This window comes from Lynx canadensis, chromosome A2 (assembly GCF_007474595.2).
Source record: "Lynx canadensis isolate LIC74 chromosome A2, mLynCan4.pri.v2, whole genome shotgun sequence".
NCBI classification, from domain to species: Eukaryota; Metazoa; Chordata; class Mammalia; order Carnivora; family Felidae; genus Lynx; species Lynx canadensis.
In genome coordinates, this window is record NC_044304.2 from 93499991 (window position 1) to 93526074 (window position 26084).

The 26084-nt window shown below is 37.4% G+C and overlaps 1 protein-coding gene across 1 annotated transcript; it reads left to right on the forward strand.

Moving 5' to 3' along the window:
• Window positions 1-10668: 10668 nt before the first annotated feature.
• CLDN12 (claudin 12) lies at window positions 10669-21976 on the forward strand. The gene is made up of 3 exons (XM_030307917.1): window positions 10669-11008; window positions 12568-12657; window positions 18607-21976. The coding sequence occupies exon 3, from the start codon at window positions 18640-18642 to the stop codon at window positions 19372-19374; it is 735 nt and encodes a 244-aa protein (XP_030163777.1). The 5' UTR covers window positions 10669-11008; window positions 12568-12657; window positions 18607-18639; the 3' UTR covers window positions 19375-21976.
• Window positions 21977-26084: the final 4108 nt, after the last annotated feature.

Genomic DNA, 26084 nt, shown 5'->3' on the forward strand with positions numbered 1-26084 from the left:
GAGAGAGAGAGAGAGAGAGAGAGAGAGAAATTTTTTTATCCTAGGATATTATTAGAATGAGCAACTAGGTTTTGTTTTTGAGTCTGTCTTGTACCTGATTCTACTAAATATGTGATAGTTCGTTTAATTGGAAAACCTCAGAACCCTAAATTTCAACTTATGTTCAGTTGTAGTGAAGATCACTGATAATATTTAACAGAAACTAGCAGGTAGATGTTTGTAATTTTACCTTTTAGACATTTTTCTTTCTTAAGTGTAAGTATTTTTTCCTGCTTTGGATCAGACTGGTGTATCTCATTTTGTTGTGCCCATATCTGTTTTGTTGTCTATTCTCATATTTTAGTAAAGAGAAGTAATAAGAAGTGTAAACTTTAAACAGTATTATCAATCATCAATATATTCTAAAGAGATTAAAATTTCTAAATTTCTGTTGTAGTTTCAAAAATTCAAATTGGGTATTTTTTCTTAATTAGTTTCATTATAGTATACATGTTCATTGTAAAAAAAATTTGAACAGTGCAAAGCATATATATCTTAATTAGTTTCATTATATATATATATATATATATATATATATATTCATTGTAAAAAAAAAAAAAAAAATTTAAACAGTGCAAAGCATATAAAGGGAAAAAGAAAAGTTCCCATCTTTCTCTGGGGCCATCCGGTCCTTCCCAGAGAAAACCACTGTTAATAGTTTCTTATATTCTGGCAGAATTTTTTATTCATTTATCTTTTTACCCAAATGAGTTCATTATGTAAACCTAAGGTTTTTTTTTAAATAGTAGCAAGTTAATTAGCTTTTTTTAAAACATAACTTATTGTCAAATTGGCTAACATACAGTGTCAAGTTAATTAGCTTTCAAGAATTATTCTTCATGGACTTCAAGCTGTATTTACTAAGCTGTAATCATCAAGACAGTATGGTACTAACACAAAAACAAACACTCAGATCAATGGAACAGAATAGAGAACCCAGAAATAGACCCACAAACGTATGGCCAACTCATCTTTGACAAAGCAGAAAAGAATATCCAATGGAATAAAGACAGTCTCTTCAGCAGGTAGTGCTGGGAAAACTGGACAGCGACATGCAGAAAAATGAACCTGGACCAATTCCTTGCACCATACACAAAAATAAACTCAAAATGGATGGAAGACCTAAATGTAAAACAGGGAGCCATTAAAATGCTTGAAGAGAAAGCAGGCAAAACCTCTTTGACTTTGGCCGCAGCAGCTTCTTAAATTTTTTTTTTTTCATCATTTATTTTTGAGAGACAGAGCATGAGCAGGGGAGGGGCAGAGAGAAAGGGACACACAGAATCCGAAGCAGGCTCCAGGCTATGAGCCGCCAGCACAGAGCCCGACGTGGGGCTTGAACTCATGAACTGCAAGATCATGACCTGAGCCAAAGTCGGACACTTAACCAACTGAGCCACCCAGGTGCCCCATTTCTTTTTAATTTTTTTTTAATGTTTATTTATTGACAGAGCATGAGCAGGGGAGGGGCAGAGAGAGAGGGAGACATAGAATCTGAAGCAGGTTCCAGGCTCTGAACTGTCAGCACAGAGCCCAATGTGGGGCTCGAACTCACAAACCAATAGATCATGACCTGAGCCGAAATTGGACGCTTAACCAACTGAGCCACCCAGGCACCCCTGCAGCAACTTCTTAGCATGTCTCTGGAGGCAAGGGGAACAAAAGCAAAATGAACTATTGGGACTTCATCAAAATAAAAAGCTATACAGCAAAGGAAACAATCAGCAAAACTAAAAGGCAACCGACAGAATGGGAGAAGATATTTGCAAATGACACATCAGATAAAGGGTTAGTATCCAAAATCTATAAAGAACTTACCAACTCAACACCCAAAAAACAAATAATCCAGTGAAGAAATGGGCAAAAGACATGAATGGACACTTCTCCAAGGAAGATACACACATGGCCAAATGACATGAAAAAATGCTCCACATCACTAATCATCAGGGAAATACAAATCAGAACCACAGTGAGATACCACTTCACACCCGTCGGAATGGCTAACGTTAACAACTCAGGCAGCAACAGATGTTGGCAAAGATGTGGAGAAAGAGGATCTCTTTTGCACGGCTGGTGGGAATGCAAACTGGTGCAGCCACTCTGGAAAAAAGGATGGAGATTCCTCAAAAAATTAAAAATAGAACTACCCTACGACCCAGCAATTACACTACTAGGCATTTATCCAAGGGATACAGGTATGCTGTTTCAAAGGGCACATGCACCCCAATGTTTATAGCAGCACTATCAACAATAGCCAAAGTATGGAAAGAGCCCAAATGTCCATCGATGGATGAATGGATAAAGAAGATGTGGTATTACTCAGCAATCAAAAAGAATGAAATCTTGCCATTTGCAACTATGTGGATGGAACTAGAGGGTATTATGCTAAGTGAAATTAGAAAAAGACAAATATGACTTCCCTCATATAAGGACTTCAAGATACAAAACAGATGAACATAAGGGAAGGGAAACAAAAATAATATAAAAACAGGGAGGGAGACAAAACATAAAAGACTCTTAAATATGGAGAACAAACATAGGGTTACTGGAGGGTTGGAGGGAAGGGAGATGGGCCAAATGGGTAAGGGGCATTAAGGGAATCTACTCCTGAAATCCTTGTTGCACTATATGCTAACTAACTTGGATGTAAATTAAAAAGAGTAAATTTAAAATTAAATACATACATACATACATACATAAATATTATAACCCAAAGTGCAAAAAAAAATATTCTTCAAAGCCGCTTTTAAATTATTACAAATTATTTTGGAATTTAAGGCTTAGTGAAGCCTTTACATATAGCAATAAGTATTAAATAAATATGTCAATATTCTACTTAAATTTCTTCTGATATGACACTGTGAATGAGTTTTTACAAGCATTATTCACTTTTATTTGTTCTACTTTTTGTTCCCCACTCCCACCTCTCATTCTAAGCCCCAGATCACTGGCTTTCTTTTGTATTTCTTTTTTCTTCATGGCACAGGTATTTATTGTTTCTGCTATGTTAGGCACTATGCAAGGCACAGCATGTATAGGGTTGAAAAAGCAGACAGGATCTGCTTCCCTATGGATCTTACTTACATTCAGTAGCAGAAACTGGGAAATTAGAATGGTCTGGTTCCACTTTACAACAAAGAATTAAGAGTGAGGAGAACATGCAGAATTTGAACATCTGTACTGATCGTTAGGACCATGTTTCATATGGGCATGTTTTACATTTATAACTTTAGTGTCATTTTTCTATTTTACTCTTATTATTTCCTAAATATAAACAAGTAGTAATGTGAGGACAGTTTCATCAGGTAAATTTCTGAAGTTCTGACACCATAATCTTATTTTCTGCTGTGGCAAAGGATAGTAGATGTGTGCTGAGGATTAAGAGGAACTCTTATTTCCTCTGTCAGCAATGCCAAGGTTACTACTCCACAACTAACTGAAGCACTGTGTTATGTAACTCACTATAATGTTCCATTATTTGTATCTTCTAGTTACTGAAAAGTTGATGGTTAATTTTTATTCTAAACAGAAGGAGAAAATCTGGATCCCTTTTTATTTTATCAAACATACATTTTAAAAAGTAAAGATTTATCTTGAAATAAATATACTAACATCTCAGATGCCATTTATTTTGTCCTTAAGCAAGATTTTTTGTCATTTTTACCTTTCAAAATATATATACTTTTTGGAAGATTTATTTATTTATTTATTTATTTATTTATTTATTTTAGTTTTAGAGAGAGAAGACAGAGACAGAGCATGAGTGGGGGAGGGGCAGAAAGAGTGAGGGAGACACAGAATCTGAAGCAGACTCCAGGCTCTGAGCTGTCCACATAGGGCCCAACCAGGGGCTCGAACTCACAAACTGTAAGAACATGACCTGAGCTTAAGTCAGACATTTAACCAAATAAGCTACCCAGGCGCCCCTGGAAGACTTAATTTTTATATTACTGAATAGCCAGACTATCAATGTGCTATGTATAGTAAATTTTTACCACGTCCCAGTAGTTCTTGAAGAGCTTGTGTCAGATTCATTTACCGTCATGAATTACAAGTTTGTAGCATCAGCACGTTAAGTATTAAGCAGATCATACTGTGAAGTTGGATCTGTGCTTTGAAGATGTCACCTGTGAACAAGAATATTCCAGAAACCTATAACATTATTTTTGCAATATATATCCATATTATTATCATACCAACATGAACTTTATGGAAAATTAATGTTTTCTTTTAAGTGGTAAACATGTATATAATTGGGAAAAAAGTCATAATGGGAAAATTGAGGTCAAAGTTATTTAAGCTTTTATCTAGTTAGCTTTATTGTAAAGTTACATATCTTTGCTCAGTATTCATTTGCTTTGGGAGGAGGGAGTACAGAGATTTCTTTGAGAAAGTTAATGAAAGCTAAAGATTTTTTTTTCTTTCCAAAAATGTACATAAATACATGGAGTATTTTCCAAGTAGTTTCACAGGGTTTGCAAAGTTCAGATAAAAGAAAAAAAACTTAATAAAGGTAGATTCTCTCTAGAAATTTGTAATATCTTTTAGTTACATTTAAAATAATGTTTCAGGTGTCTGGCTGTTTCTGTCAGTGGAGCATGCAACTCTTGATCTCAGGGTCGTGAGTTCAAGCCTCACATTGGGCATTGAGATTACTTTAAATCTATAGATAACAGCTATTAAAAAAATGAAGCATACAGAATACAATTTAAAAAAAAATGTTTCAAAGCAGCAGTGAAAGCAGTAGTCTAAATTGTAAACCTTGCACAGAGGACATCTTATTTCAAAAACATGGTAACATTTTGTTTGAAGACCAAATTGTGAAATGAATTTAATGTATATTTTTAAACCCTTGAGTATCAGATTCAGTTTAAATCTGTCTCCTTATGGAATAGACAAGTGAAACAAATCCAGAAATTTTGTTTGATTGAGTACATGATCGTGCTGGTATTCATAATATCTAACACAGTAATGTTTCCATATGCTGGACACTGTGCTGAGATTTTCACACATATTATCTCTTTTAAACACTACACTATATTGCCTTTGGGTCACTTATTAAGTTTGGTGGTGGGTACATGAGAGTTTGGGGTTTTTTTAACCTTTTTGAGAGACTAATGTATTTTATAATTTAAAGTCTTTGCCTTACAAGAGTTTATACCTTGTAATTAAGTCATTTAAATAAACATAGTTAATAAATGTTGGCAGACAACATGCTGTAATATTTACTGCAAAGTTAAACAATAATGAAAATTTTATTTTTTTAAACAGCTACTTAAGGGTAGCATTTTGTTTTGTGATTGGAGCTTGGCAAATAGAGGGAAAGTATCAGGAGTCTCTCTAGCCTTAAGTTGGGTGTCACAAGCCAGCTGAAGGAAAAGCAAAGTCAGGTAGGTAAAAGAAATGAGAATAGGAGAGAGAAAAGCATATATGTTGGAAAGTTGTAGTATTTCCCTGTGAGTATTCAGGAGTAACAGGTGGGGTTATTACCTCACTTGGCTATCAAAAGAATGAAAAAGCCAGGGACAATATCCACTACCATTTCTAGCCATCACCAATCATTAATTTTAGGCAGTTCTAAATTTTGTACTTATTCTGTTTCTCATTATATAACTGTTGCTTAGTTAGTAGTTAATGTATTTGTAATAGAAATTAAATTCATTGGGTTGCCCAGATACTAGGCTATGTGAAGCGTAGCTATTATTTGAATCATGTCCTTGTCCTCTGAAATACTTAAAATTTGAAGATCAGCCTATACGGTTTATATTATAACTAATTTTGGAGCAATATATGGCAAAGTTTGTTTTTCTTTTCTATTTATTTTATAAACTCCAAATGCATTGAAAGTCGAAAATGAAGGACAAAAGCTTCCTTTGTTCATGGCACATATTTCAATATATTTTTCTGAAATTGCCAATATCTTCTCACCAGTGGCTTCATTTTCTTATTTGTTATCAAACATTATTACTGTTATTATTCCAATATAAAAGGCTTTAAGAAGACCATGGTGTAATTCTCTTATAATAAGAAAAAGGATATAATTATAAAGCTAAAATATTCCTTCAGTTTTATTGTATATGGTTTGCTACAAATTGAGGGAGGTTGAAAATGGTACTTGAAATCAAGAGCAGGTGCTGAGTAAAAGCTTATGGCTTTGAATGGATTTGAAACATCATTAGATGACAGTAAATAAAAGTCTCTGGTCAACCAAATCCTAATGAGGCAAAAGAAGAGTACTCTGTAATAAGCCTCAGTTTCAGAAACAAATCTTTCCATGAACTGGTACTACTTCGAAGTCAACAGAAATTATAAGAACAATGTAATGTGTACACATGGCCTTTCCTATAAAAATAGAAACCAGAAAAAGTCACCTGCTTTAAAGAACCACTAATGCCATACTGCCAAATTTGTAGCACGTTCATCAAAAGTTTATACAGGTTTATCTGTAAAAACTGGGTTAAAAACAGTGGTGATCAAAGGAGGGGGTTCTGGGCATGGTAAATGACAAAGACTTAGCACCTGAATTCAATTACACAAAGACGCCTTCAGTTATGCCACTTTAAACCAATTCTTTTGTTCAATTCCCTTCCCTCCCCTATTCACCAGTAACTGTATTAAGACTAAAAACATGGGCGTTCATCCTACCTCTTTTATAGTAGATTACAAAGTTCTAACCATTTTTAAAATGACAGCTCACTGCTTGATTATCCAGAACGTTCTTCCCTTATTTCCTGTATTTGTTTGCTAAGGATACTGTAACAAAGTACCATAAACTGAAGGACTTAACAGAAATATATTGTGCCACAATTCTGGAAACTAAAAATTGGAGATCAAGGTGGTTCTTTCTGAGAGCTGTTGGGAAAGAATCTCTTTTGTGTTACCTGCCTAGCTTCTAGTGGTTTGCTAGTCAACTTCGGTGTTCCTTGGCTTATAGAAGCAACACCCCAATTTCTGCCATCATCTACATGGCATTGTGTGTGTGTGGTTGTCTCCAAATTTTTCCATTTTATAAGGAAACAAATCATGATTGAATACGGCTCACCATAATGACCTCTTTTTAACTTCATTACTCTGTAAAGACCCTGTCTCATCCTGAGGTATGTTGAAAGAGTTAGGACTCCCAACATTGGAACTTTTGAGGAATATGTTCTACCCATAATACTTTCCTACTTTTCTCTCTACATTTCCCAACTTCCCAATTAATAGTATTTTTTATGTGACTCCTCTAAAACATAGTATATAGGGAAATTTTTAAATTAATCTGTATTTGTTGAGTTTTAGTCATGGAAATATTATGGTGAGCTATGACTAAAACATAAAAAGGGAATAATATGTGCTAGTTGCTTCCCAATTTGGAATTGACGTGTATAATCTAGAGAAGATAAAATTATTCAGATAAGGGTGAAAGGATTTGAGTGAGAAAAGAGGATAGTTGAAAGCCATTCCAAGTTCAGAATAGCTTCAACGGGCATTTCAAAAAAGTACAGTTTTAGACACAAATCCAAAATAATGAGACTGCCCTGATCTGGAAAGTTCTGAATGGTAACAGCTACTTTTTGGGAATACCTACCACAAACTACTTATTAATTTTGAGCATATCATTTAACCTCTCTGCATCTCAATTTATTTGTCATTAATGTGGAGTTATTGTGATTAAATTAGATGATTCATGGAAAACGTGTTTGGAATGTAAGAAATAATGTTCTCTATTATTTTTAAGTTGGCAATATATACATAAGGAAATTGTTGCACATATCTTAATATGAGGAGACAAGGGCTTAAATAGGATTGTGACAATTCTTTGTAGTGAAAAAAGAGCAAATGGATATTCCAAAGGAAGAGTTAAGATGTGGTCCCTAATTTAACTAAAAAGTATGAAGATTTCAAAAACAGATAAGAAATAAAGGGAAACCGCTGACAAAATAAGGAATGTTGGAAACCATAAGGAGTATAATTATTAACTTATATTTGGAGAATGCTGAAATTAAAGTTAATGGCAATTAACAATATGAGCTGGTAATTAGAAATAGTCCTAAAGTTATGAAAAGTCTTGGCCAGACATGTGGATTTGAAGATTTCAGGTTACCCTTTGAAGAAGTGTTTATTGATAGAGAGGGCCCCAAGGACAGAGACTTTTGATAATTGGGGAATGGGGAGGAGAACGTGAAAGCAACAGGTGGACAGGGAACAAATCAGGTAAATCAGTAGGGTAGAAATGTTGATATTTCCAAAAACGAGAAAGCAGAGTTCGGGGTGGGTGTGGGGGGGAGAGGCAGTCAGAACTGTGCAATGTGGACCTGAAGGAGGTGGAAGACAATTCGGAACCCAAAAGAGACCCTTGGATGCAACGGAAAGGAGTTATTAGTGACTGTGGCAGGCAGAATAATGGTCTCCTAAAGATGTCCTCATCCTCATCTCAAGAATATGCTGTGAATATGCTCTGTTATGTGGCAAGGGAGAATTAAGGTTGCTCATCTGATGACCATAGAGTAAATTATCCTGGGTGGTGCAAATAGGTCAAATGTAATCATAAGAGTTCTTAAAAGATGACAGAGGGTTACAGAAGAATGTCTGAGTGATGTGATTCAGATGTTGAGAGACTCAACCAGCCATTGCTGAGTTTGAAAATGGAAGGGGGCCATAAGCCAAAGAATGCAGGTGTCCTCAGGAAGCTGAGAAGACAAGGAAACAGAACCTTTCCTCAAGCTTTCAGAGAAGAATGCAGCCCTACCAACACCTTTAGTTTAACCCAGTGAGATCTGTGTCAGGTTTCTGACCTTCGGAACTGTAAGATAATAAATTTGTGTAATTTTAAGACACTGAATTTTGTGGTAATTTGTTACAGCAACAATAGGAAACTAATACAGTAAGCAGACCTTTGTAGAATTTTGGTGGCGAGAGATTGCAGTGAATTTTTTTAAGGATTTGACTTACTCCTTGAAAAGTCTCCATGACTGGGGGGGGAAGGAGTCTCGTTTGAGAAAAGAATCGAAAGCCAGGATTCTTAACTGCTGATCTAAAGTCTTTCCTAGAGTACTTCTGGGAATGATGTTCCAATATTCTAGTCCCACCAAGGTGTGTGCATATGCATTTTGTTCCATCTTTGCTATACCAAAGGCCAGGTTAACCATAGACATGAACTTACCAATTAGTTTAAAAATAGTGTTGTCATCCCTTCCTTTTGGTGCTGTTACTTTTTTATTATAATCAATTACATATTCATCCCAGCTAACGTCTGCTAACCAGGTAGTATTCATTAGTGATGAGGAAATAAATTATAAAATGATTTTGTATACAGTTATGGGATTCAATTCAGTTTTTTAGATGAAAGAGCTGAAGTTCAGAGCAAAGAAGTGAGTTATGCTGTGTCATATTGCCATCATCCATCACTGAGGTCGAATATTCTTTCTCATAATTACATTTCTAGGTCTAGTTTTAGGATTAGATTGCTTCTGGTCTTAGATAGCTCTATCCATCCTCTGAAGCAGTATGGCAGATGGGAAGGTAGTAATAGTGGATAGTAGACTTTCACCCTTTTCTATCACTAACAAAATTCCCTCGAGCAACACAAAATGGAAAATGGTTAAAAACAACAACAACAAAAACCAGTGTCAGACACTGTTGTAAACTTCTCTATGTATAGTAACTCATTCAATCCTTACCATTATTTTTAGATAAGATTCTGAGCCACAAGGAGGTTACTTAACTTGCCCAAGTTAAGTACAGGGGCAGAGTGGGATAGGGATGGATGGATGCCATTCTTTACTTTTGTTTAAAACTATGATGCTTTTTTCAAACTTTTTATTTGAAAATGTTTAAAGATACAGAGAATTGGAATGGTAAATTAACACCCATATACTTCCTCTCTCTAGATTCAACAATTACTAACATTTGCCACATTTACTTTATTTCTATTTGTGTGATCATTTGAAATTAGTAGGCATCATGACACTTCAACATCCTTTATATATGAAAAAGAAATCAGATCTGTCCAATACAAGACTTCTGAAACCTTTATTTTAATTCAGATATCCACAAATACAGTAATTCATATTTAGGAGAAGCCACAAAGAAAGGGACAGGATGTTGAAATTGTGCAGAAGAGTAGAGTTAGTTCAAATATCTAATAGCCAGTTACGTGCTCAGCGCTTTGCCTGTATTAAGTCCCTTTAATTTTCAAGACAATTTTATGATGCAGGTAATCTTATCCTCATTACAGATAACCTCAGAGGGAAGTAACTTGCCCAAGGCAACCCAACTAATATGTAGCAAAACCCCATATAAAACAAAGCAGCTAAATATGTTTTTAAAATTTTAAAACAAAGGATGCTGAACTGTCACGATGCCTATCATCATAGTGATCACATACATATAAGTGGAGAGAAGATAAATGTGGCAAATGTTGATAATTGTTGAATCTAGAGCGTAAGTGTATGGGTGTTCATTGTACCATTCAAATTCTTTATCTTTGAAAATATTCCAAATCAATTCGAGCTGTTTTCCTTTTTGTGACTCCATAAATGTTTTATGAAAAAAAGTATGTAAGGATTTTTGCTAACAAATCTTAAGGGGAGATCACATTTAGTAGTAAATATTTACTTGAGCACCCAACTCAAAATTATTTTTACTTCTGTTTCGTTTAACATTTTTTTTTTTTTTTTTAAACACCTGTAACTGAAACCTGGACGGAACTGAAGGTGCAAGAGGAATAAGGTGGCTGGAGGTTGGGGAGATCGGCGAGAGGTGGTCGCAGGATGTTGCCTGCGGCCGGCGTCCCCGTGGTTTCTGGGAATTGTAGTCTCTCAGTCATTCAGGGCATTCCTGATTAGGGTCTCGGGAGAACCTGACTAAGCTCCCAGAAGCCTCCGGTGCGGCTCGCTGGGGACGCACTTCCTGGGACGCCGCGAGGGAAACGCTTTAAGAAGCTCCTCAGTGTCGGCGAGTGAAATGTCTTGGATGTGAGAAACAGGTAGGTGTGGTCAAGAATCCGGGTCTTTTGCATAAATAGTGGAGGATTTTGTGTAAAATAGCTAAGTGGAAGGGAATCAGGAACCCCGAAAACTGTTGACCACATCTGTGGACGTCAAGAATCTGGGTCCTTTGCATAAATAGTGGAGGATTTTGTGTAAAATAGCTAAGTCGAAGAGAATCAGGGACCCTGAAAACTGTTGACCACATCTGTGGACGTGAAAATTGAGTGAGGAGGTATTTTATAAGGCTTTAAAAAATTATTTTGTACAGAGGAGTATGGAAATGTCGAGGTGTCTTGCCGCAGCAGCCAAGGGCTTGGGCTTGGCTAGCGGGGTGTGAGGTGTGGAGCTGGAAGTTGCTATTTTTGAATCACCAGCTGGTTGTGTAATGATGACCTGCTCTTGGTTCAGACCCACTCAGTGTTCCAGGGATGGGCTTGTTCACAGTCACTGTTGCGGTCTCTTTCCATTGGCTCTAACCAGGAGAGCTTTTTTTCCCCCTTCTTTTTCTCTCTTTCTTTCTGCTAGCTCTGATGCTTCTAAGGACAGGGCTTGAAGGAAAGGAGAAGGAGTGCGGGTTTTTCTGGAAGCTTGGTATCCTCTGAAGCCCAAGTTGTGTGTAATAACGCCTTGGAGGGGGCTGTCACCACGTTAGAGGAAGGCCAGATTTGGTGACCCCACTTAAAATGAAAAGTCAGGGATGCTAGTGTGTGTCTTTAATTGTAAATCAACTTACCTTAATTTGGAGTGAGGAATTCTATGATATTAACTCAAGAAACATACATTTAGAAAAGAAAAATTACAATTTGATTGAAATCTCTTCTGTGCAGACTGTTGAGGACAACATTCTATATAATAATAATAATAATAGGGCTAGTGATAAATGCCTTATCCAGGAAGTTCTGAAGCTTTTACAAGTTTGTATCCTCGTCCTACCTATTGTGGTAAATAGTTTGAAAAGGAAGTTGTTGATGCTTAAAATAGATCTATGGTAACATACTTAAATGGCAGATAGAGCCATTGGTGGAATTGTAAATTAGTTGCAAAGTTTAGGATGCACAATGCAGATCAACTTTTGTTCAGCCTAGTTTTGTTATCAGTATTCTTTTAAAAGGTACAAAAGAGGGGCGCCTGGGTGGCGCAGTCGGTTAAGCGTCCGACTTCAGCCAGGTCACCATCTCTCGGTCCGTGAGTTCGAGCCCCGCGTCAGGCTCTGGGCTGATGGCTCGGAGCCTGGAGCCTGTTTCCCATTCTGTGTCTCCCTCTCTCTCTGCCCCTCCCCCGTTCATGCTCTGTCTCTCCCTGTCCCAAAAATAAATAAACGTTGAAAAAAAAAATAAAAAAAAAATAAAAGGTACAAAAGAAACAAATTTCTTTTACTTTCAAGACAACTAACTGCACAGTGTTTCCTTGGCTCTCCTTATTCGTAATCATCAGAAGGATCTAAAAAATCCGTTATATATATGTGTGTGTACGTTATATGTGTGTGTGTATACATATACACACTTAATTTAGAGAAGTATCATGTTAATTTGGGACATTTTCCCTATTTCTTTAGGCCCAGATCATCTCTACTGTCTATTCAGATGTGCATATATTTCTTCTAAGTTGATTAAAGTTGTTTTAGAGCTGTCAAGTACTTCAAAGAGTAAGTACATTCTTTGATTTTACTCCTTTTCCTTTTTCCACCATATATGAGATGTCATGTTTTTCTCTTGTTCAGCAAAATAAAGTTATAAGATAGATCTCCCTTGTGAGTGCAATGATTGACCTACAGTTTCTAAAATAACTCAAATTACTGGTAGAAGGGACTGCTAGTGTTACCATCAAGAATTAATGTAGCTGCTGTTACACATGTGTTCTCATATAGCTATTCCTGGGATTATCCCTGAAAAAATTACATAGTGATGGGTCTGTGAATTCCTAAAGCTGTTAGCCATTATTCCTCCCTTAGACTTCTTTGAACACTATTCAAAACCATAGATATCTTTTTGAAAATATTTTTATTTGAAATGATACATTTGATCACCTTTAACTGCGTACCAAATTTTATCCATCTACTTCTCTGAAAGTCACCATGGAACAGATAGATGACAAATGTGAAGTGCTTGTTTTGAAACAGAGACTTCATTTGATGTGCTCAGTAACTACTCTAAAGAGAATGCTCTGTTATTATTGTTTTATGGCTGTAACCATGTGTGATTGTTTGCTAAGATCCGGAAGAAAAGTGTGTTCCTAGGTAAAGAAAATAAATAAGCCCACTAGTAATCATTATAAACTTAAATTTCTGACCATACTCTGTTTTACAAAGGGTTTTACTGTTCATGGTCTTACAGCTACCTTGGATGGCATTTTATAGGTGAGATATTTGAGTTCAGAGGACATAGATGACTTGCCCAGGTTGTGACTGGCATTTGGGTCTTTGGTTGCTGGGACTGTAATACCAGGTTGCCTCTTAGATGGAAACAAAAAGCCCAGACACCTGTATATTTGACCTAGCTGGTGTTCAGGAGTGCTACTTAGATTTGTTAGTGTGTTTTTAACCTTACATACTTTCTACAGTCCCTAATAAGGGATTTTCATGTGACAAAAAGGTGTTTATCTTTTTTTTTTCTCCATTGCTCTTTTAAAAAGAAAATCTAAGTACAAATAAAATAGTTTTGCTTTAAAAATAGTTTTGCTTTCATGAACATTAATTTGATATATTAACCACTCTTAATAAAGGAGTATATCCACTAGTAACATACCTATTAAGTTGAAAACACCAGGTTCAACACTGTCGTAATTGATTGATCCATTGACCACTATGGAAGTTAACTAGTGTTGCCAATCTTAGATATTTATTTCTAGAAGAATAGTCTCTATGTAAATACTTGGGAATGGCCTCGTTTATCTTGGGAAGTTTTTAGGGCAAGAAAATGAACTTTGTTTTAAAAAAATAGGAGAGACTGGTCACGTAAGAGTGGAAAGCGGAGGCATGGTCTAGAAGCAACTTGGAGACTTCAAAACACAGGGTATGAATGAATGAATGAGTAAGTGAGTGAATGAATGAAAGAAACTGATAACAGAGCAAATTTGTGACCTTCTCTCTGGATCATGACTATACCCATGTGGACCTTACATTTATTTGTTTGTTTATTTCTTTAACAAATAATTGAGTGTCTTCTGTGTACCAGTGTGGGACAGAATAAAAGAGAAGGCTCTCTGTCCTCCTGGAATTCAGTCTGGTAGGAAAGATAAATGTTGAATGAGGAATTATAAGCATAATCACTGCTACCAAAGAAAAAGTACAAAGGTGCTTTCAGATCATATAACCAGGGCCGGTGGGGAGGTTAAGGATAGGGGAAGAGAAAACAGGTTTGGGGCCAGCCTCCTTGGAAATTAGAAAGATGAATACCTGTTAGGTAAGCAAAGAATAGAATGAAATTAAGGAAGTCCTAGAAGGAAAAATAGCATGAACTAAAGCCTTTAGCCAAATTTAAAAGTGCAAAATTTGGGGCTCAGTCAGTAAGTGTCCGACTTCAGCTCAGGTCATGATCTCACAGTTTGTGAGTTCGAGCCCCATGTTGGGCTCTGTGCTGACAGCTCAGAGCCTGGAGCCTGCTTCAGATTCTGTGTCCCCCTCTCTCTCTGCTCCTCCCCCACTCACACTCTGTCTCTCTCTCAAAAATAAAAACATAAATAAATAAATAAATGTGCAAAATTTGAAGGGTTAAAAGCAGTATGGCTACATAGTCTGTAGCATGTTAGATGGGAAGCTGATACAATAAGGATATTGAGAATTTGGCAGGAACCAGATGGTGGGATTTGAAACTTTGGAAAACATGGGAAAGTTTTGAAACTTAGAAACTGTATTCTGAGGGAAAAAGGAAGCCATTGAATGTAAGAAATGTAGCAAGGGGCATCTGGCTGGCTCTGTCGGTGGAGCATGCAACTCTTAATCTCAAGGTTATGCATTTGAGCCTCATGTTGAGTGTAGAGATTACTTAAAATCTTAAAAAAAAGTGAAATAATCAGATTTGTGTTTAATTATTTTGGATTAAGAATTAATTGGCATAGCACAAGAGTAGAGATCTTTCACCCTCTTAATATGAACAAATCCTAACCTGAGAGCATTATTTTCAGTTTTAAATCATTAAACATTCCTTTTCCTAACTATCCCTATTAAAAGTTATTTCATCCCTCTAGTGAGATATATGACATCAAATCATGCATATGTGGAGTTAAGAACAGGTCATAAAAAGTAAAGCAACCAAAGAAAGTTACAAAGAGCAAGGACATTAATTCCAGCACTGAGGTTGAAATTAGCTAAAGAATTGAGGTTAATAGTATTTCCCATGTGAAAAATGCCATTGCATTTCTTGTTGGCTGTGTAAATTAGGACTTCTACTCAATCTCTGGGGTCTGAGCTAAGAATGCTTCAGTAAAAGCAAGTTCAGGGGACTGATATAACATGTGTGTTGATTTGATGCAGTATAAATATTCACACACTTGATCCCAAAGTAAATATTGACCCACCTCTGTTCATTAGCGTCATTTGATAGTCTATAGTCTAAGAACTACAGAAATTTATTTATTAATATTAAAGTCATTCATTCTGATCTTGTTTCTTACTCCCTTTGTATTGTAGGAATTAGTGGCACAAGACAGCTTGATTGGAGAAATCTCAATTATATTGATACTCCAAGTTTTTGACCCCTATCTCTGAAAGCAAGAGGGAATTTGTGATTGGGTTAGGATGCTGAGCGCATTGCCTAAAGGAGTTTTGAGGCTTTGAGAGAAACAGAAGGAACCTTTTTTCTTGAGTCTTCACAACTTTAATCAAATCATCATTCTCTTTCATTGCTCAGTCTTTTTCTAACCCTGGATGATACATTTTTATGAACAGGTACCTTACTGGTTCACTTTCCTTAATATCTAACAATACAGTTGATAGGTAGTAATCATATAATTGTTAGCATTTTGAGTTCTCATAAAGCAGCATATTCTTTCTCTCAGTCTGATTTTTAACACATTGGAGCAAGGTCCAGATCTTAGTGGCCTCAGTGTCAATCTAGGGTATTTTGCTTGTGCTAAATACTGAGTTGAATAAATCAATTCATTGAATGAATTATTACTTATAATAACTACTTCCTTGTCCAGTTCTACATTACCAGTAGACTAATAGTGCCCAGTACTTATTTATTCCAGTATTGCCAGAATGACTTATGTGCCAGGTACTGTGCAAGTTGGTAACAGCATATGGGGGAGACAGGTAAATGAACGAAAATCAACAAGAAGCTGAAATTTGGAGCGTGACATCATTAGTAGCCTTTTCCAGTATAAACATCCTCAAACCTGCACCACAGTTTCCATTGCTGGAACAAGGTGGTTGGTTGCTAAAATTAAGCAAGACAGTTTTTCCCCCCAATTTGAATGAAAAATATAAATTCAGACTATAATTCCTTTGTTTTTTTCATCTGTAACATATTCATAAACAATTTCTACTTCTGGTAATCTTGACAGAAGGCAACATAATAAACAAGTAGTAAACTAATATTAATGGAGAAACTCAGAACTAATTATGTTTAGCTTGAAGACTTTGAAAAATGATTCACTTGTGCTTACACTTTGATTTTATATTGTACAGTTATATAGGTATGTATACATACCTATATGTTTTCTGCTAGTAAAGTTATTCCTAGTTTATGTGATTATATTAATATGCAAATATGTTGTTTCCTAAAGAACATTATGCCTTCCCATTCAAACACATTTGATCAAGTCCTAACCCAGTTTAGCATTTTGATCTTTCTGGCCCCTGAACTCCTGGGAATGCTGCTCCACCATCGCAGCAGATAATATTTGACTCTGCAAAGGATGATGGGTACTCTGAACACATACATACAGTATGTATCATGAAGATGCCCCTTCATCATTATCTGACTAAAAGAAGTAAATGTGCTGCCTTATTAGTCTGTTGTGTTGCCTCATTGGAGGTATGATAGAAGGCAGAGAAAATACATTTGAGTGGTTTGGAAAGTGAGTTTCAGACTCTTAAAGCTGAATAAGATACTGGTTCTTGTACTTTGTCATATACAGAGAAAGAACACAGTCATTTATTTATTTATTTAAATTTTTTTGTTTTTACATTTATTTATTTTTGAGAGAGAGAAACAGAGAATGAGCAGGGGAGGGGCAGAGAGAGAATCAGAAGCAGGCCACAGGCTCCAAGCTGTCAGCACAGAGCCTGATGCAGGGCTTGAACCCACGAACCGTGAGATCATGACCTGAGCTGAAGTCGGACGCTCAACTGACTGAGCCACCCAGGCACCCCAAGAACACACACAGCCTTTTAATTTGCAATGAGAGAAAGGCCTGGCTACTTTTTTTTTTTTTTTTTCCTTTTCTTACAATAGCATTGGTAGAGATATATAGGTTCTCATAACTTCAAGAATCTTTGCATTCATCTTATATGAGCACTAATTGTATAATAACCAATAACCACTACTGTAATAACCTGAAAAGCATGCAAGTCAGCTTGAATCGGCCAGGAAGTAGTTGAGCAGACTAATTTCAGGGGTCTTTGTTCTCTTCTTTTCATTTGACTAACTCATTGGAGAGGAGTTCGTTTAGATTTTGTAATTATCAGTGTGGCTAGTATATAGGAATGAGATGTTAGATGTTGCTTTTTCTTATTTAATGTTTATTCAGCAAACATTCTTTAAACTGCTCCGTGTGCCAGGCACTGAGCTGGTCACTGAGTGCTAAGAAGTAGTTAACACTTGAATTGCTCTTACCAACATGCCAGACATGTTTTAAGTACTGGACATTATATTAACTCACTGAATACTTAAAAGAACTCTGCGAGGTAGGTACTATTATTTTTCCATTTTACAGATGAGGAAAATGAATTACAGAGAAGTTCTGTAGCTGACCCAAGGTCACTTGGTTAGTAAATGAGGAAGTGGGGATTAGAATGCTAGCAGTCTGGCTCAGAGTCCCTCCTCAGCCAGTCTGCTGTCTTGTAATGCTTCTTTCCCTACATCTTTGTCTTTTATGAGCTGCCTTCACCTCAGCCGCATGCTAGTTTCATTTTACATTTCATGAGCATTGGAGGCTGAGTTTGTGTTTTTTTATAGTTGACAGTTATGAGTCCTCCAACCCAGTATATTTAAAGGCCGGACACATTAAAGTACTTCATATATGTACGTTGAATGAGTGATTAGTGACAACTGAGAGACTTTAAGATGTGATGTTAAGAGAATTTGAAATTATTTTGATGGTTCTTCTGATTTGCAGAAAAATACTCATGTTCAATATTTCTTGAAAACCCAATATTTCTTGAAAATACTCATATTTGAAGAAAAGTACTCGTGTTCAACAACTTCAGCTGCTACATGACCCAGGCAGTGGTAACTAAGCATATGTGAGTGTACCTGTGCTCTGAGGTCACATGCATATGTGTTTATATACATTCATATTATACATAGGAAACAGGGACAGAATTTCCCTCTTTGCATTGACATCACTAGTTGTGCTGCCAATCAGCACCACCCTTCCTGCTCTGCTCTCCTATTGTCCCCTCATGATTTGTCCTCTTGTGTGTCACCCCTAGTCTGACTGACAGTACTGCACAAGCCTGCCTGCCATGGGCTGTCGGGATGTCCATGCAGCCACAGTCCTCTCCTTCCTGTGTGGAATCGCCTCGGTAGCAGGCCTCTTTGCGGGGACTCTGCTTCCCAACTGGAGGAAATTACGACTGATCACATTCAACAGAAATGAGAAGAATCTGACTGTTTACACTGGCCTGTGGGTGAAGTGTGCCCGATATGATGGGAGCAGTGACTGCCTGATGTATGACACTACTTGGTACTCATCAGTTGACCAGCTGGACTTGCGGGTCCTCCAGTTTGCCCTGCCTCTCAGCATCCTGATTGCAATGGGTGCCCTGCTGCTCTGCCTGATTGGAATGTGTAACACGGCCTTCAGGTCCTCAGTGCCCAACATCAAACTGGCCAAGTGTCTGGTCAATAGTGCAGGCTGCCATCTGGTGGCTGGGCTGCTGTTCTTCCTGGCAGGTACTGTGAGCCTCTCCCCATCCATCTGGGTCATCTTTTATAACATTCATCTGAACAAGAAATTTGAGCCAGTCTTTACATTTGACTACGCAGTGTATGTCACTATGGCTAGTGCTGGGGGCCTGTTTATGACTTCCCTTCTACTGTTTATTTGGTACTGTGCATGCAAATCTTTGCCTTCTCCTTTCTGGCAACCGCTGTATTCCCATCCTCCCAGTATGCATACTTACTCACAGCCCTATTCAGCACGCTCTCGCCTCTCTGCCATCGAAATTGACATTCCAGTAGTTTCACATACCACCTAATGGGGAAGTAGTTAGTTCTCAGAGAAAACTTGTAGCCTCACATTTCCCTTGTACAAGGAGCTGTTTTAGACCTATATACATTTTTCTTTGTTTCTGACCAATGAAGCCAAATTTGTATGTCCCAGTAGAATGAAGTGCTGCTAGTTTTATGAAAAGTACATTATTTCAAATGTGAATCATTCCTTTTATCTTGCTTCTTATGCTAGAAGGATTTTTAACCTCTATGTTGATATCTAATCAGTTATTCAAGTGGAAAGGACCTGTGTCTCAGTTGAGGTGATTTAGAACAACATGGTAAAGTAAAAAAATGATGGCTAAGAGAGGCTGTTGTACATGATCTTTATGAGTATTTCAGAATGTGTATTGTCCTTTTTCCATAATACCTTAAACTGGGAAGAAGGGCAATTTCAAATATAAGAAATTTCTTTCAGGTAAGGGTAATGTTTTAACAGTAGTCAGTCTACCAGCTTAAGGCTGTAACTTTTCTTACCTTTCTCTCGGGGCTAATTGTATTGAATAGAGTTTGGTATTTTGAAGATTACTTTCTTTTGTGAGTTCCTTATCTTCTACCTCATGGCAGTGTTTAAAAGTAAAATGCATTTTAAGTGATGGCAGAGAGAATAAGCCTAACATTTTAAATAACTACTAGTATGGATAACATTTAACATAATTTTAAAAGTTAATGATTCTGTAAATTGTATTATTAGAGTTAAAATGGGGCCATGCGATGGATTGGTGCTTCCTCTCTGAGGCAGAAAAGCCTTATTTTTTTTCAGATAGCATCCACCAAGTAATACTCATGCACCTGTATAATCTCTTAGTGACAAAGAGAAAGAAAGAAAGAGGCCCAAGTGGTTGGTTCTCTTTTAGACAGTGGTAGGGGACGAGCATCTGTTCTTTGGCGACAATATCAGAGATTCACTCTGGTGACTGCCTTTTGAATGAGTGAAGTAAGTTATGGCTTCACCATGACCACATTCACTCTTGATTCAGTTCCTGCCCTTGTCACTGATTATTTCCTTGAGCGTATATCTTTGCTCAACACTTTAGTGGGTGCTATAGAGAATACATGAAAAGTATGAGATCAGGTCCCATCCACTAAGAAATTTTAATATAATAAAGAAAATCAAACTGTTAAACAACAGGGAACAGTCTGACTTTATTGGCAGCTGGTCTTAATTTCTCAGTCATTGATCCAGGAATATATTTCAACCAGCGACGTGGCTTTCTAGCAGACAGGCTTATTGTACAATACCAGCAATATTCTGGAACTTAGAAATTCAGTTCATTGGATCTTTTAGAGCACCTACCTTAGCCTAGACACTGTAATGACACTGTCGGATTCATGAGAATGGACAAAATTGGTAGGGAAATTAAATCGTTTCCTTCTCACCTCTGAGAGTATGATGATGTATTGAAGAGGGAGGAATATTTAAGATCTTTCCTCTAAAGGGGTAATATTTAGGTACAACCATGTTAACACCAAGATGAATGCTTAGAAATTCAGGGAAATTGGGTCTTTACCCTTATGAATTTGAGCTGCTGACTTAATTGGTATAATTTGCTACACATTAGTACTATGTTCATAAGGATTTTGTTTTATTAACCATTACATATTTCACAAACAGCTAGTTGCATGGTAAACAGGTGGTTATTATGCCTCTTTGCAAATCTGGATATGATTCTGGTACTTCTGTGGATGTAAGTGGTTCTTCCCCACCCCCCCTCCACCCCCCACAATTACAGCACTAGTTTATGTATATAGCAAATAAATCCAGTTGTAAACTTTTTAAATGCCATCAGTATAAAGCATGCAAAACTATGGTTTTTTTAGTTATAGCTTCTGATTACCTTCAGTTCCATTCCTTTTTACTCTTCGCAGATGTAGCTGAATCTTGATCACTCCAAAACAATGGCAAGTAGAATTTTGAGATTAATATTAATTTACTCCTGTGCTAATTAATATCAGTCCCCTCTCTCACTAAATTTGTCCAGAAGTGTCAAGAATTCTACCATCTTCCTGTTCTTTGTATAAACAATGTTAAAGAAAAGCAGATTCAACCATTAATACACTAGACATGTTTTAGTCCGTGCGATCATAAATATAAATGTGCAGCTTTTCCTGTAAGCATTTTTTGCAGTCTTTTCATAATCTGTAGACTCAAATTAGTATTTATTATGGATATACTAGGCAAAAGAAACAGCTGTTTCCCTTATTGTCTTTAATATTTCAGATTTGCTATCAATACCTATTCTTAAAAGCCATCAAAGGAAAGCAAGTATTTACATTTCTTTTTAGTAGTTTTTGAGTACTCATCAAGCTATCATTGTGATGGGGGATATGTTTTTTTGTTGTTGTTACAAGTTATTAATGTTAAGGGCCTTTTACAGAATCCAGCTTGGAAAACAACCTTAAATGTGATATGATGCACCAGATTTGGTTTATCCAGCCATGGGAGGAAAAAAAAAAGAACCACTCTTGAGTTTACTTTACTTGTAATTATACACTATAATAGATAATGTTTGTTGTAAACTGCAATGTAAAACCTCAGTGAAACTGCACTGTATTTCTTGATGTTTATTAAAAGATGTATTTTTACAAGTTTTTGTTTCCTTTTCCTCAATGCTTTAAGGGAAAATGTTTTGAGAGATGTTTCTCAAATATATATAAATTGGAAAAGATACAGCCCATTTAAAGCCCTATAGAATAGCAATTGGAAAGGAATTGGAAAACATGGATTTATTATTCCAGAAGCATCAAGACCCTTCACCCATTTTAAGAGTGGTCCTAGGAGTTCACTGGACTATTTCAACGTTCCACAAGAAAGCACTGAATGAAGTTAATGTGCCAGATTTGCCTCATCAATGGAGTTTTCTCATGGTCTGTGTTCCTGAAGACTGAGAGTTCTCAAATGGTTAAATAGGAGGGTGTTTCCTTATTCTTCAGAACATGAGGTTTCCAGAAGTGGTCCTGATAGGTAAGTCACCTTAAAATTTCTGAAGCCTGGGATGGGCTTTTAGTTTTTGGATTATAGCCTTCTGGGATGCTTCTCATATGCACTCTTCACTGAATCCCCGCTCTGTGGTAGTACCTTAGATGGAAGAGCCATACATTGCACTGGAAATCGGAAGCTGCTACAGGTTGGGCATCCCCAGCTGAATACGCTAACACTACAATTCAGAGTCTGCCCCTCAGTTGGACAGGTTCAGTGAGGAAGACTGAGTGCTGGAGAATTCCTTAATGCAAACCAAATTCACAAGAGACTGATTTACCAACCATAAATGAGAAATACAGCTTACTGGCAACCACTATCCAAGACCTGTTTTATAAATACACCCTAAACAGATCTCCTATGAGAAAAGACAGATTCCAGCCCTGGGATAGGCAAAGTACAAGACAAGCCCAGCATATCTTTCTCTTCCAGAAAGTAGAAAATGCTCAAAGAATGATGGAGACTTGACAAATTATATAGGAGCCAGCTTGAAGAGGTTCCCACTGGCCATACCTGACAATCTGAGCATCAAAATGAATAGTAATGGGTTCTGATCCATTGAATAAATCCAAATTTTGTGTGTCTGTGCTGATATAAATAGAAAGAAAGAAAAGCTGTTTATTATAGTAAAATACCAAGAAGTAAATATAGAGAAGAAGATGGAGTTAGGAAAATATTAATAGAACTAAAGTTAGTTTGTGAGAGTTTGATGAAAACCAACATACTTACTGAGTCTCAAAATACTCAATAAGTCTACAAATGACTTATTATTTTCCAAGGGGAGAATACTAACTTTATAGTGGATAAAATTGCCAAACACAGCCTTAACTGAGTGATCACATATATTATCAATAATAAGACCAACATCTCCTGATATGTTGCAATAAGGACACACCATTGCTTTTGTGGTGTTGCCATAAAAAATACATAGCTTGTGACTAATCTTGAGGAATTTTGCAGCTTGTCAGTTCTGTTTTTGCTTTTTGTTTTCTTCTCCTGTTCCTGATTCCCACTTCTTCCATTTTATAAAAAAGGCAAAGGGGGCACCTGGGTGGCTCAGTTGGTTAAGCGTTTGGCTCTTAATTTTGGCTCAGGTCAAGATCTCATGGTTTGTGAGTTTGAGCCCTCCGTCTGGCTCTGTGCTGCAGCTCGGAGCCTGCTTGGGATTCTCTCCCTCCTATCTGCCCTTCCTCAGTTCTCTCACTCTCTCTCTAAATAAATGAATAAAATAAACATTTAAAAATATATTGGGGCACCTGGGTGGCTCAGTCAGTTAAGCGTCTGACTTCAGCTCAGGTCATGATCTCACAGTTTGTGAGTTCGAGCCCTGCATCAGGCTCTCTACTGACAGCTCGGAGCCTGGAGCCTGCTTTGGATTCTGTGTCTCCCTCTCTCTGCCCCTCCCCACTTCACGCTCTGTCTCTATCTCTCAAAAATAAATAAATGTTAAAAAAAACCACTTTAAAGATATAAATAAAAATTTTAAAAGGCAATTAAGACTTACATTCTAAGTTGTCTCCAAAATATTGTGTGCAGTAACTCTTTTAGGAGGGATTTTGAAGAGCTTGTATCAGGTCTTCCATACTGAAAAACTAAAAAGGGAAGATCCCTTCCAGAAGAGATGTAAATCAAAGTCACAAAACCACAGGACCTGGTTCTTAATTAGCTGTCCCATTTCCATTCATTAGGAAAATATCTTCAGTCCAAAACATACTGACCTGTTAGTTTATAGGGCTCTCTCCCCTTGCTCTCCATCTCTGACATTTGGAGGAAGCTTTCTAGGAGAAGGTCACTCTCCCTGTACCTGCTGGGTGTCTCCCCACCCTCTACTTCAGAAAGGTTCTTCTAAACCTCTGCAGGATTGTAGAATTCAAGTAGAAAAAGCACAACTGTTGCCTGCCTGATATTCATATCCAAATCCACTATTAATGAGGAATTTGGGTTTGTTTATTGTGTTTTGTTTGGAAATATACCAACTTTCCAGACTGTTGTATAAAACAAATTCTTTTTTTTTTTTTAATTTTTTTTCAACGTTTATTTATTTTTGGGACAGAGAGAGACAGAGCATGAACAGGGGAGGGGCAGAGAGAGAGGGAGACACAGAATCGGAAACAGGCTCCAGGCTCTGAGCCATCCGCCCAGAGCCTGACGCGGGACTCGAACTCACGGACCGCGAGATCGTGACCTGGCTGAAGTCAGACGCTTAACCGACTGCGCCACCCAGGCACCTCTGGAGATGATGAGAAAAAGAGAAAATTTTCCTTATTTTGCATGAAAAACTCAGTGTGACTGGGCAGCCTTAGCAGGAATCTAGTAATCAGAATTTTGAGTGGTCCTTGTTCATTAAAATCCTCTATAGAAAGAATATATATGCAGGTCTCCAGAGTTTTACTTTATAGAAAAAGGTAATAGCTGCTGCTCATTAAGGGAAAAGGCATTGTTGATACTTCAACTGTGTTACACTTCTCTGTGTCTCCCTCTCTGTCTCTCTGCCCTTTACCCGCTCACCCTCTATCTCTTTAAAAATAAATAAGCAGGGGCGCCTGGGTGGCTTGGTCGGTTAAGCGTCCGACTTCGGCTCAGGTCATGATCTCACGGTCTGTGAGTTCGAGCCCCGCGTCCGGCTCTGTGTTGACAGCTCAGAGCCTGGAGCCTGTTTCGGATTCTGTGTCTCCCTCTCTCTCTGCTCCTCCCCTGTTCATGCTCTGTCTCTGTCTCAAAAATAAATAAACGTTAAAAAAAATAAATAAATTGGGGCTCCTGGGTGGCGCAGTCGGTTAGGCGTCCGACTTCAGCCAGGTCACGATCTCGCGGTCCGTGAGTTCGAGCCCCGCGTCAGGCTCTGGGCTGATGGCTCGGAGCCTGGAGCCTGTTTCCGATTCTGTGTCTCCCTCTCTCTCTGCCCCTCCCCGTTCATGCTCTGTCTCTCTCTGTCCCAAAATAAATAAAAAACGTTGAAAAAAAATTAAAAAATAAATAAATAAATAAAAATAAAAATAAATAAGCATTAAGAAAAAAAAAAACCTCAAAAGTAACAGTGGATGCTGGAGCCAGGAGGTACTGGCCAATTGTGCATATATATCTTCCCAACTCCCTGTCCCATGACATCATGTTGGTGGTTTGAAATTGGCCATGTTGGAAGTATGTATGCTCCAGAAATTGGCAAATGCTAGAAGTTAGGACTTTTTCTTTTTTTCTTTCAACTTGTTGAGCTTCAGTGTAGTTGATGAGGAAATTTAGGAATGATAGTGCTGAAAACTGTAGAACTTCACCTGTGATAAAAAGACTCTGAAATAGACTCTTAACAGGTCTGTCTCCAGTATTGCTCTGTCTCCCTTTGCACCACCAATCCATCCTATGCACAGGTAACAGAATAAACCTGATAGAATGCAAATATGACTTAGCCTTTTCCCTACTTAAAATAATTCAGGGGGCACCTGGGTGGCTTAATTGCTTAAGTGTCTGACTTTGCTCAGGTCATGATCTCACAGTTCATGAGTTCCAGCCCTGCATCCAGCTCTGTGCTGACAGTGCAGAGCCTGCTTGGGATTCTCAATCTCTCCCTTCCTCTCTGTGCCCCTCCCTCGCTTGCTCTCTCTCTCTCTCTCTCTTTCTCTCTCCCTCTTTCTCTCAGAATAAATAAACTTAAAAAAATAATTCAGCAACTACCCTTCAGAACAGAATCTAAGCTCTTGCCTTAAATCTGAATGGAAGATC

Coding starts and splice junctions, on each gene's coding strand:
- CLDN12 (XM_030307917.1), top strand. CDS start 18,640: ATGGGCTGTCGGGATGTCCATGCAGCCACAGTCCTCTCCTTCCTGTGT.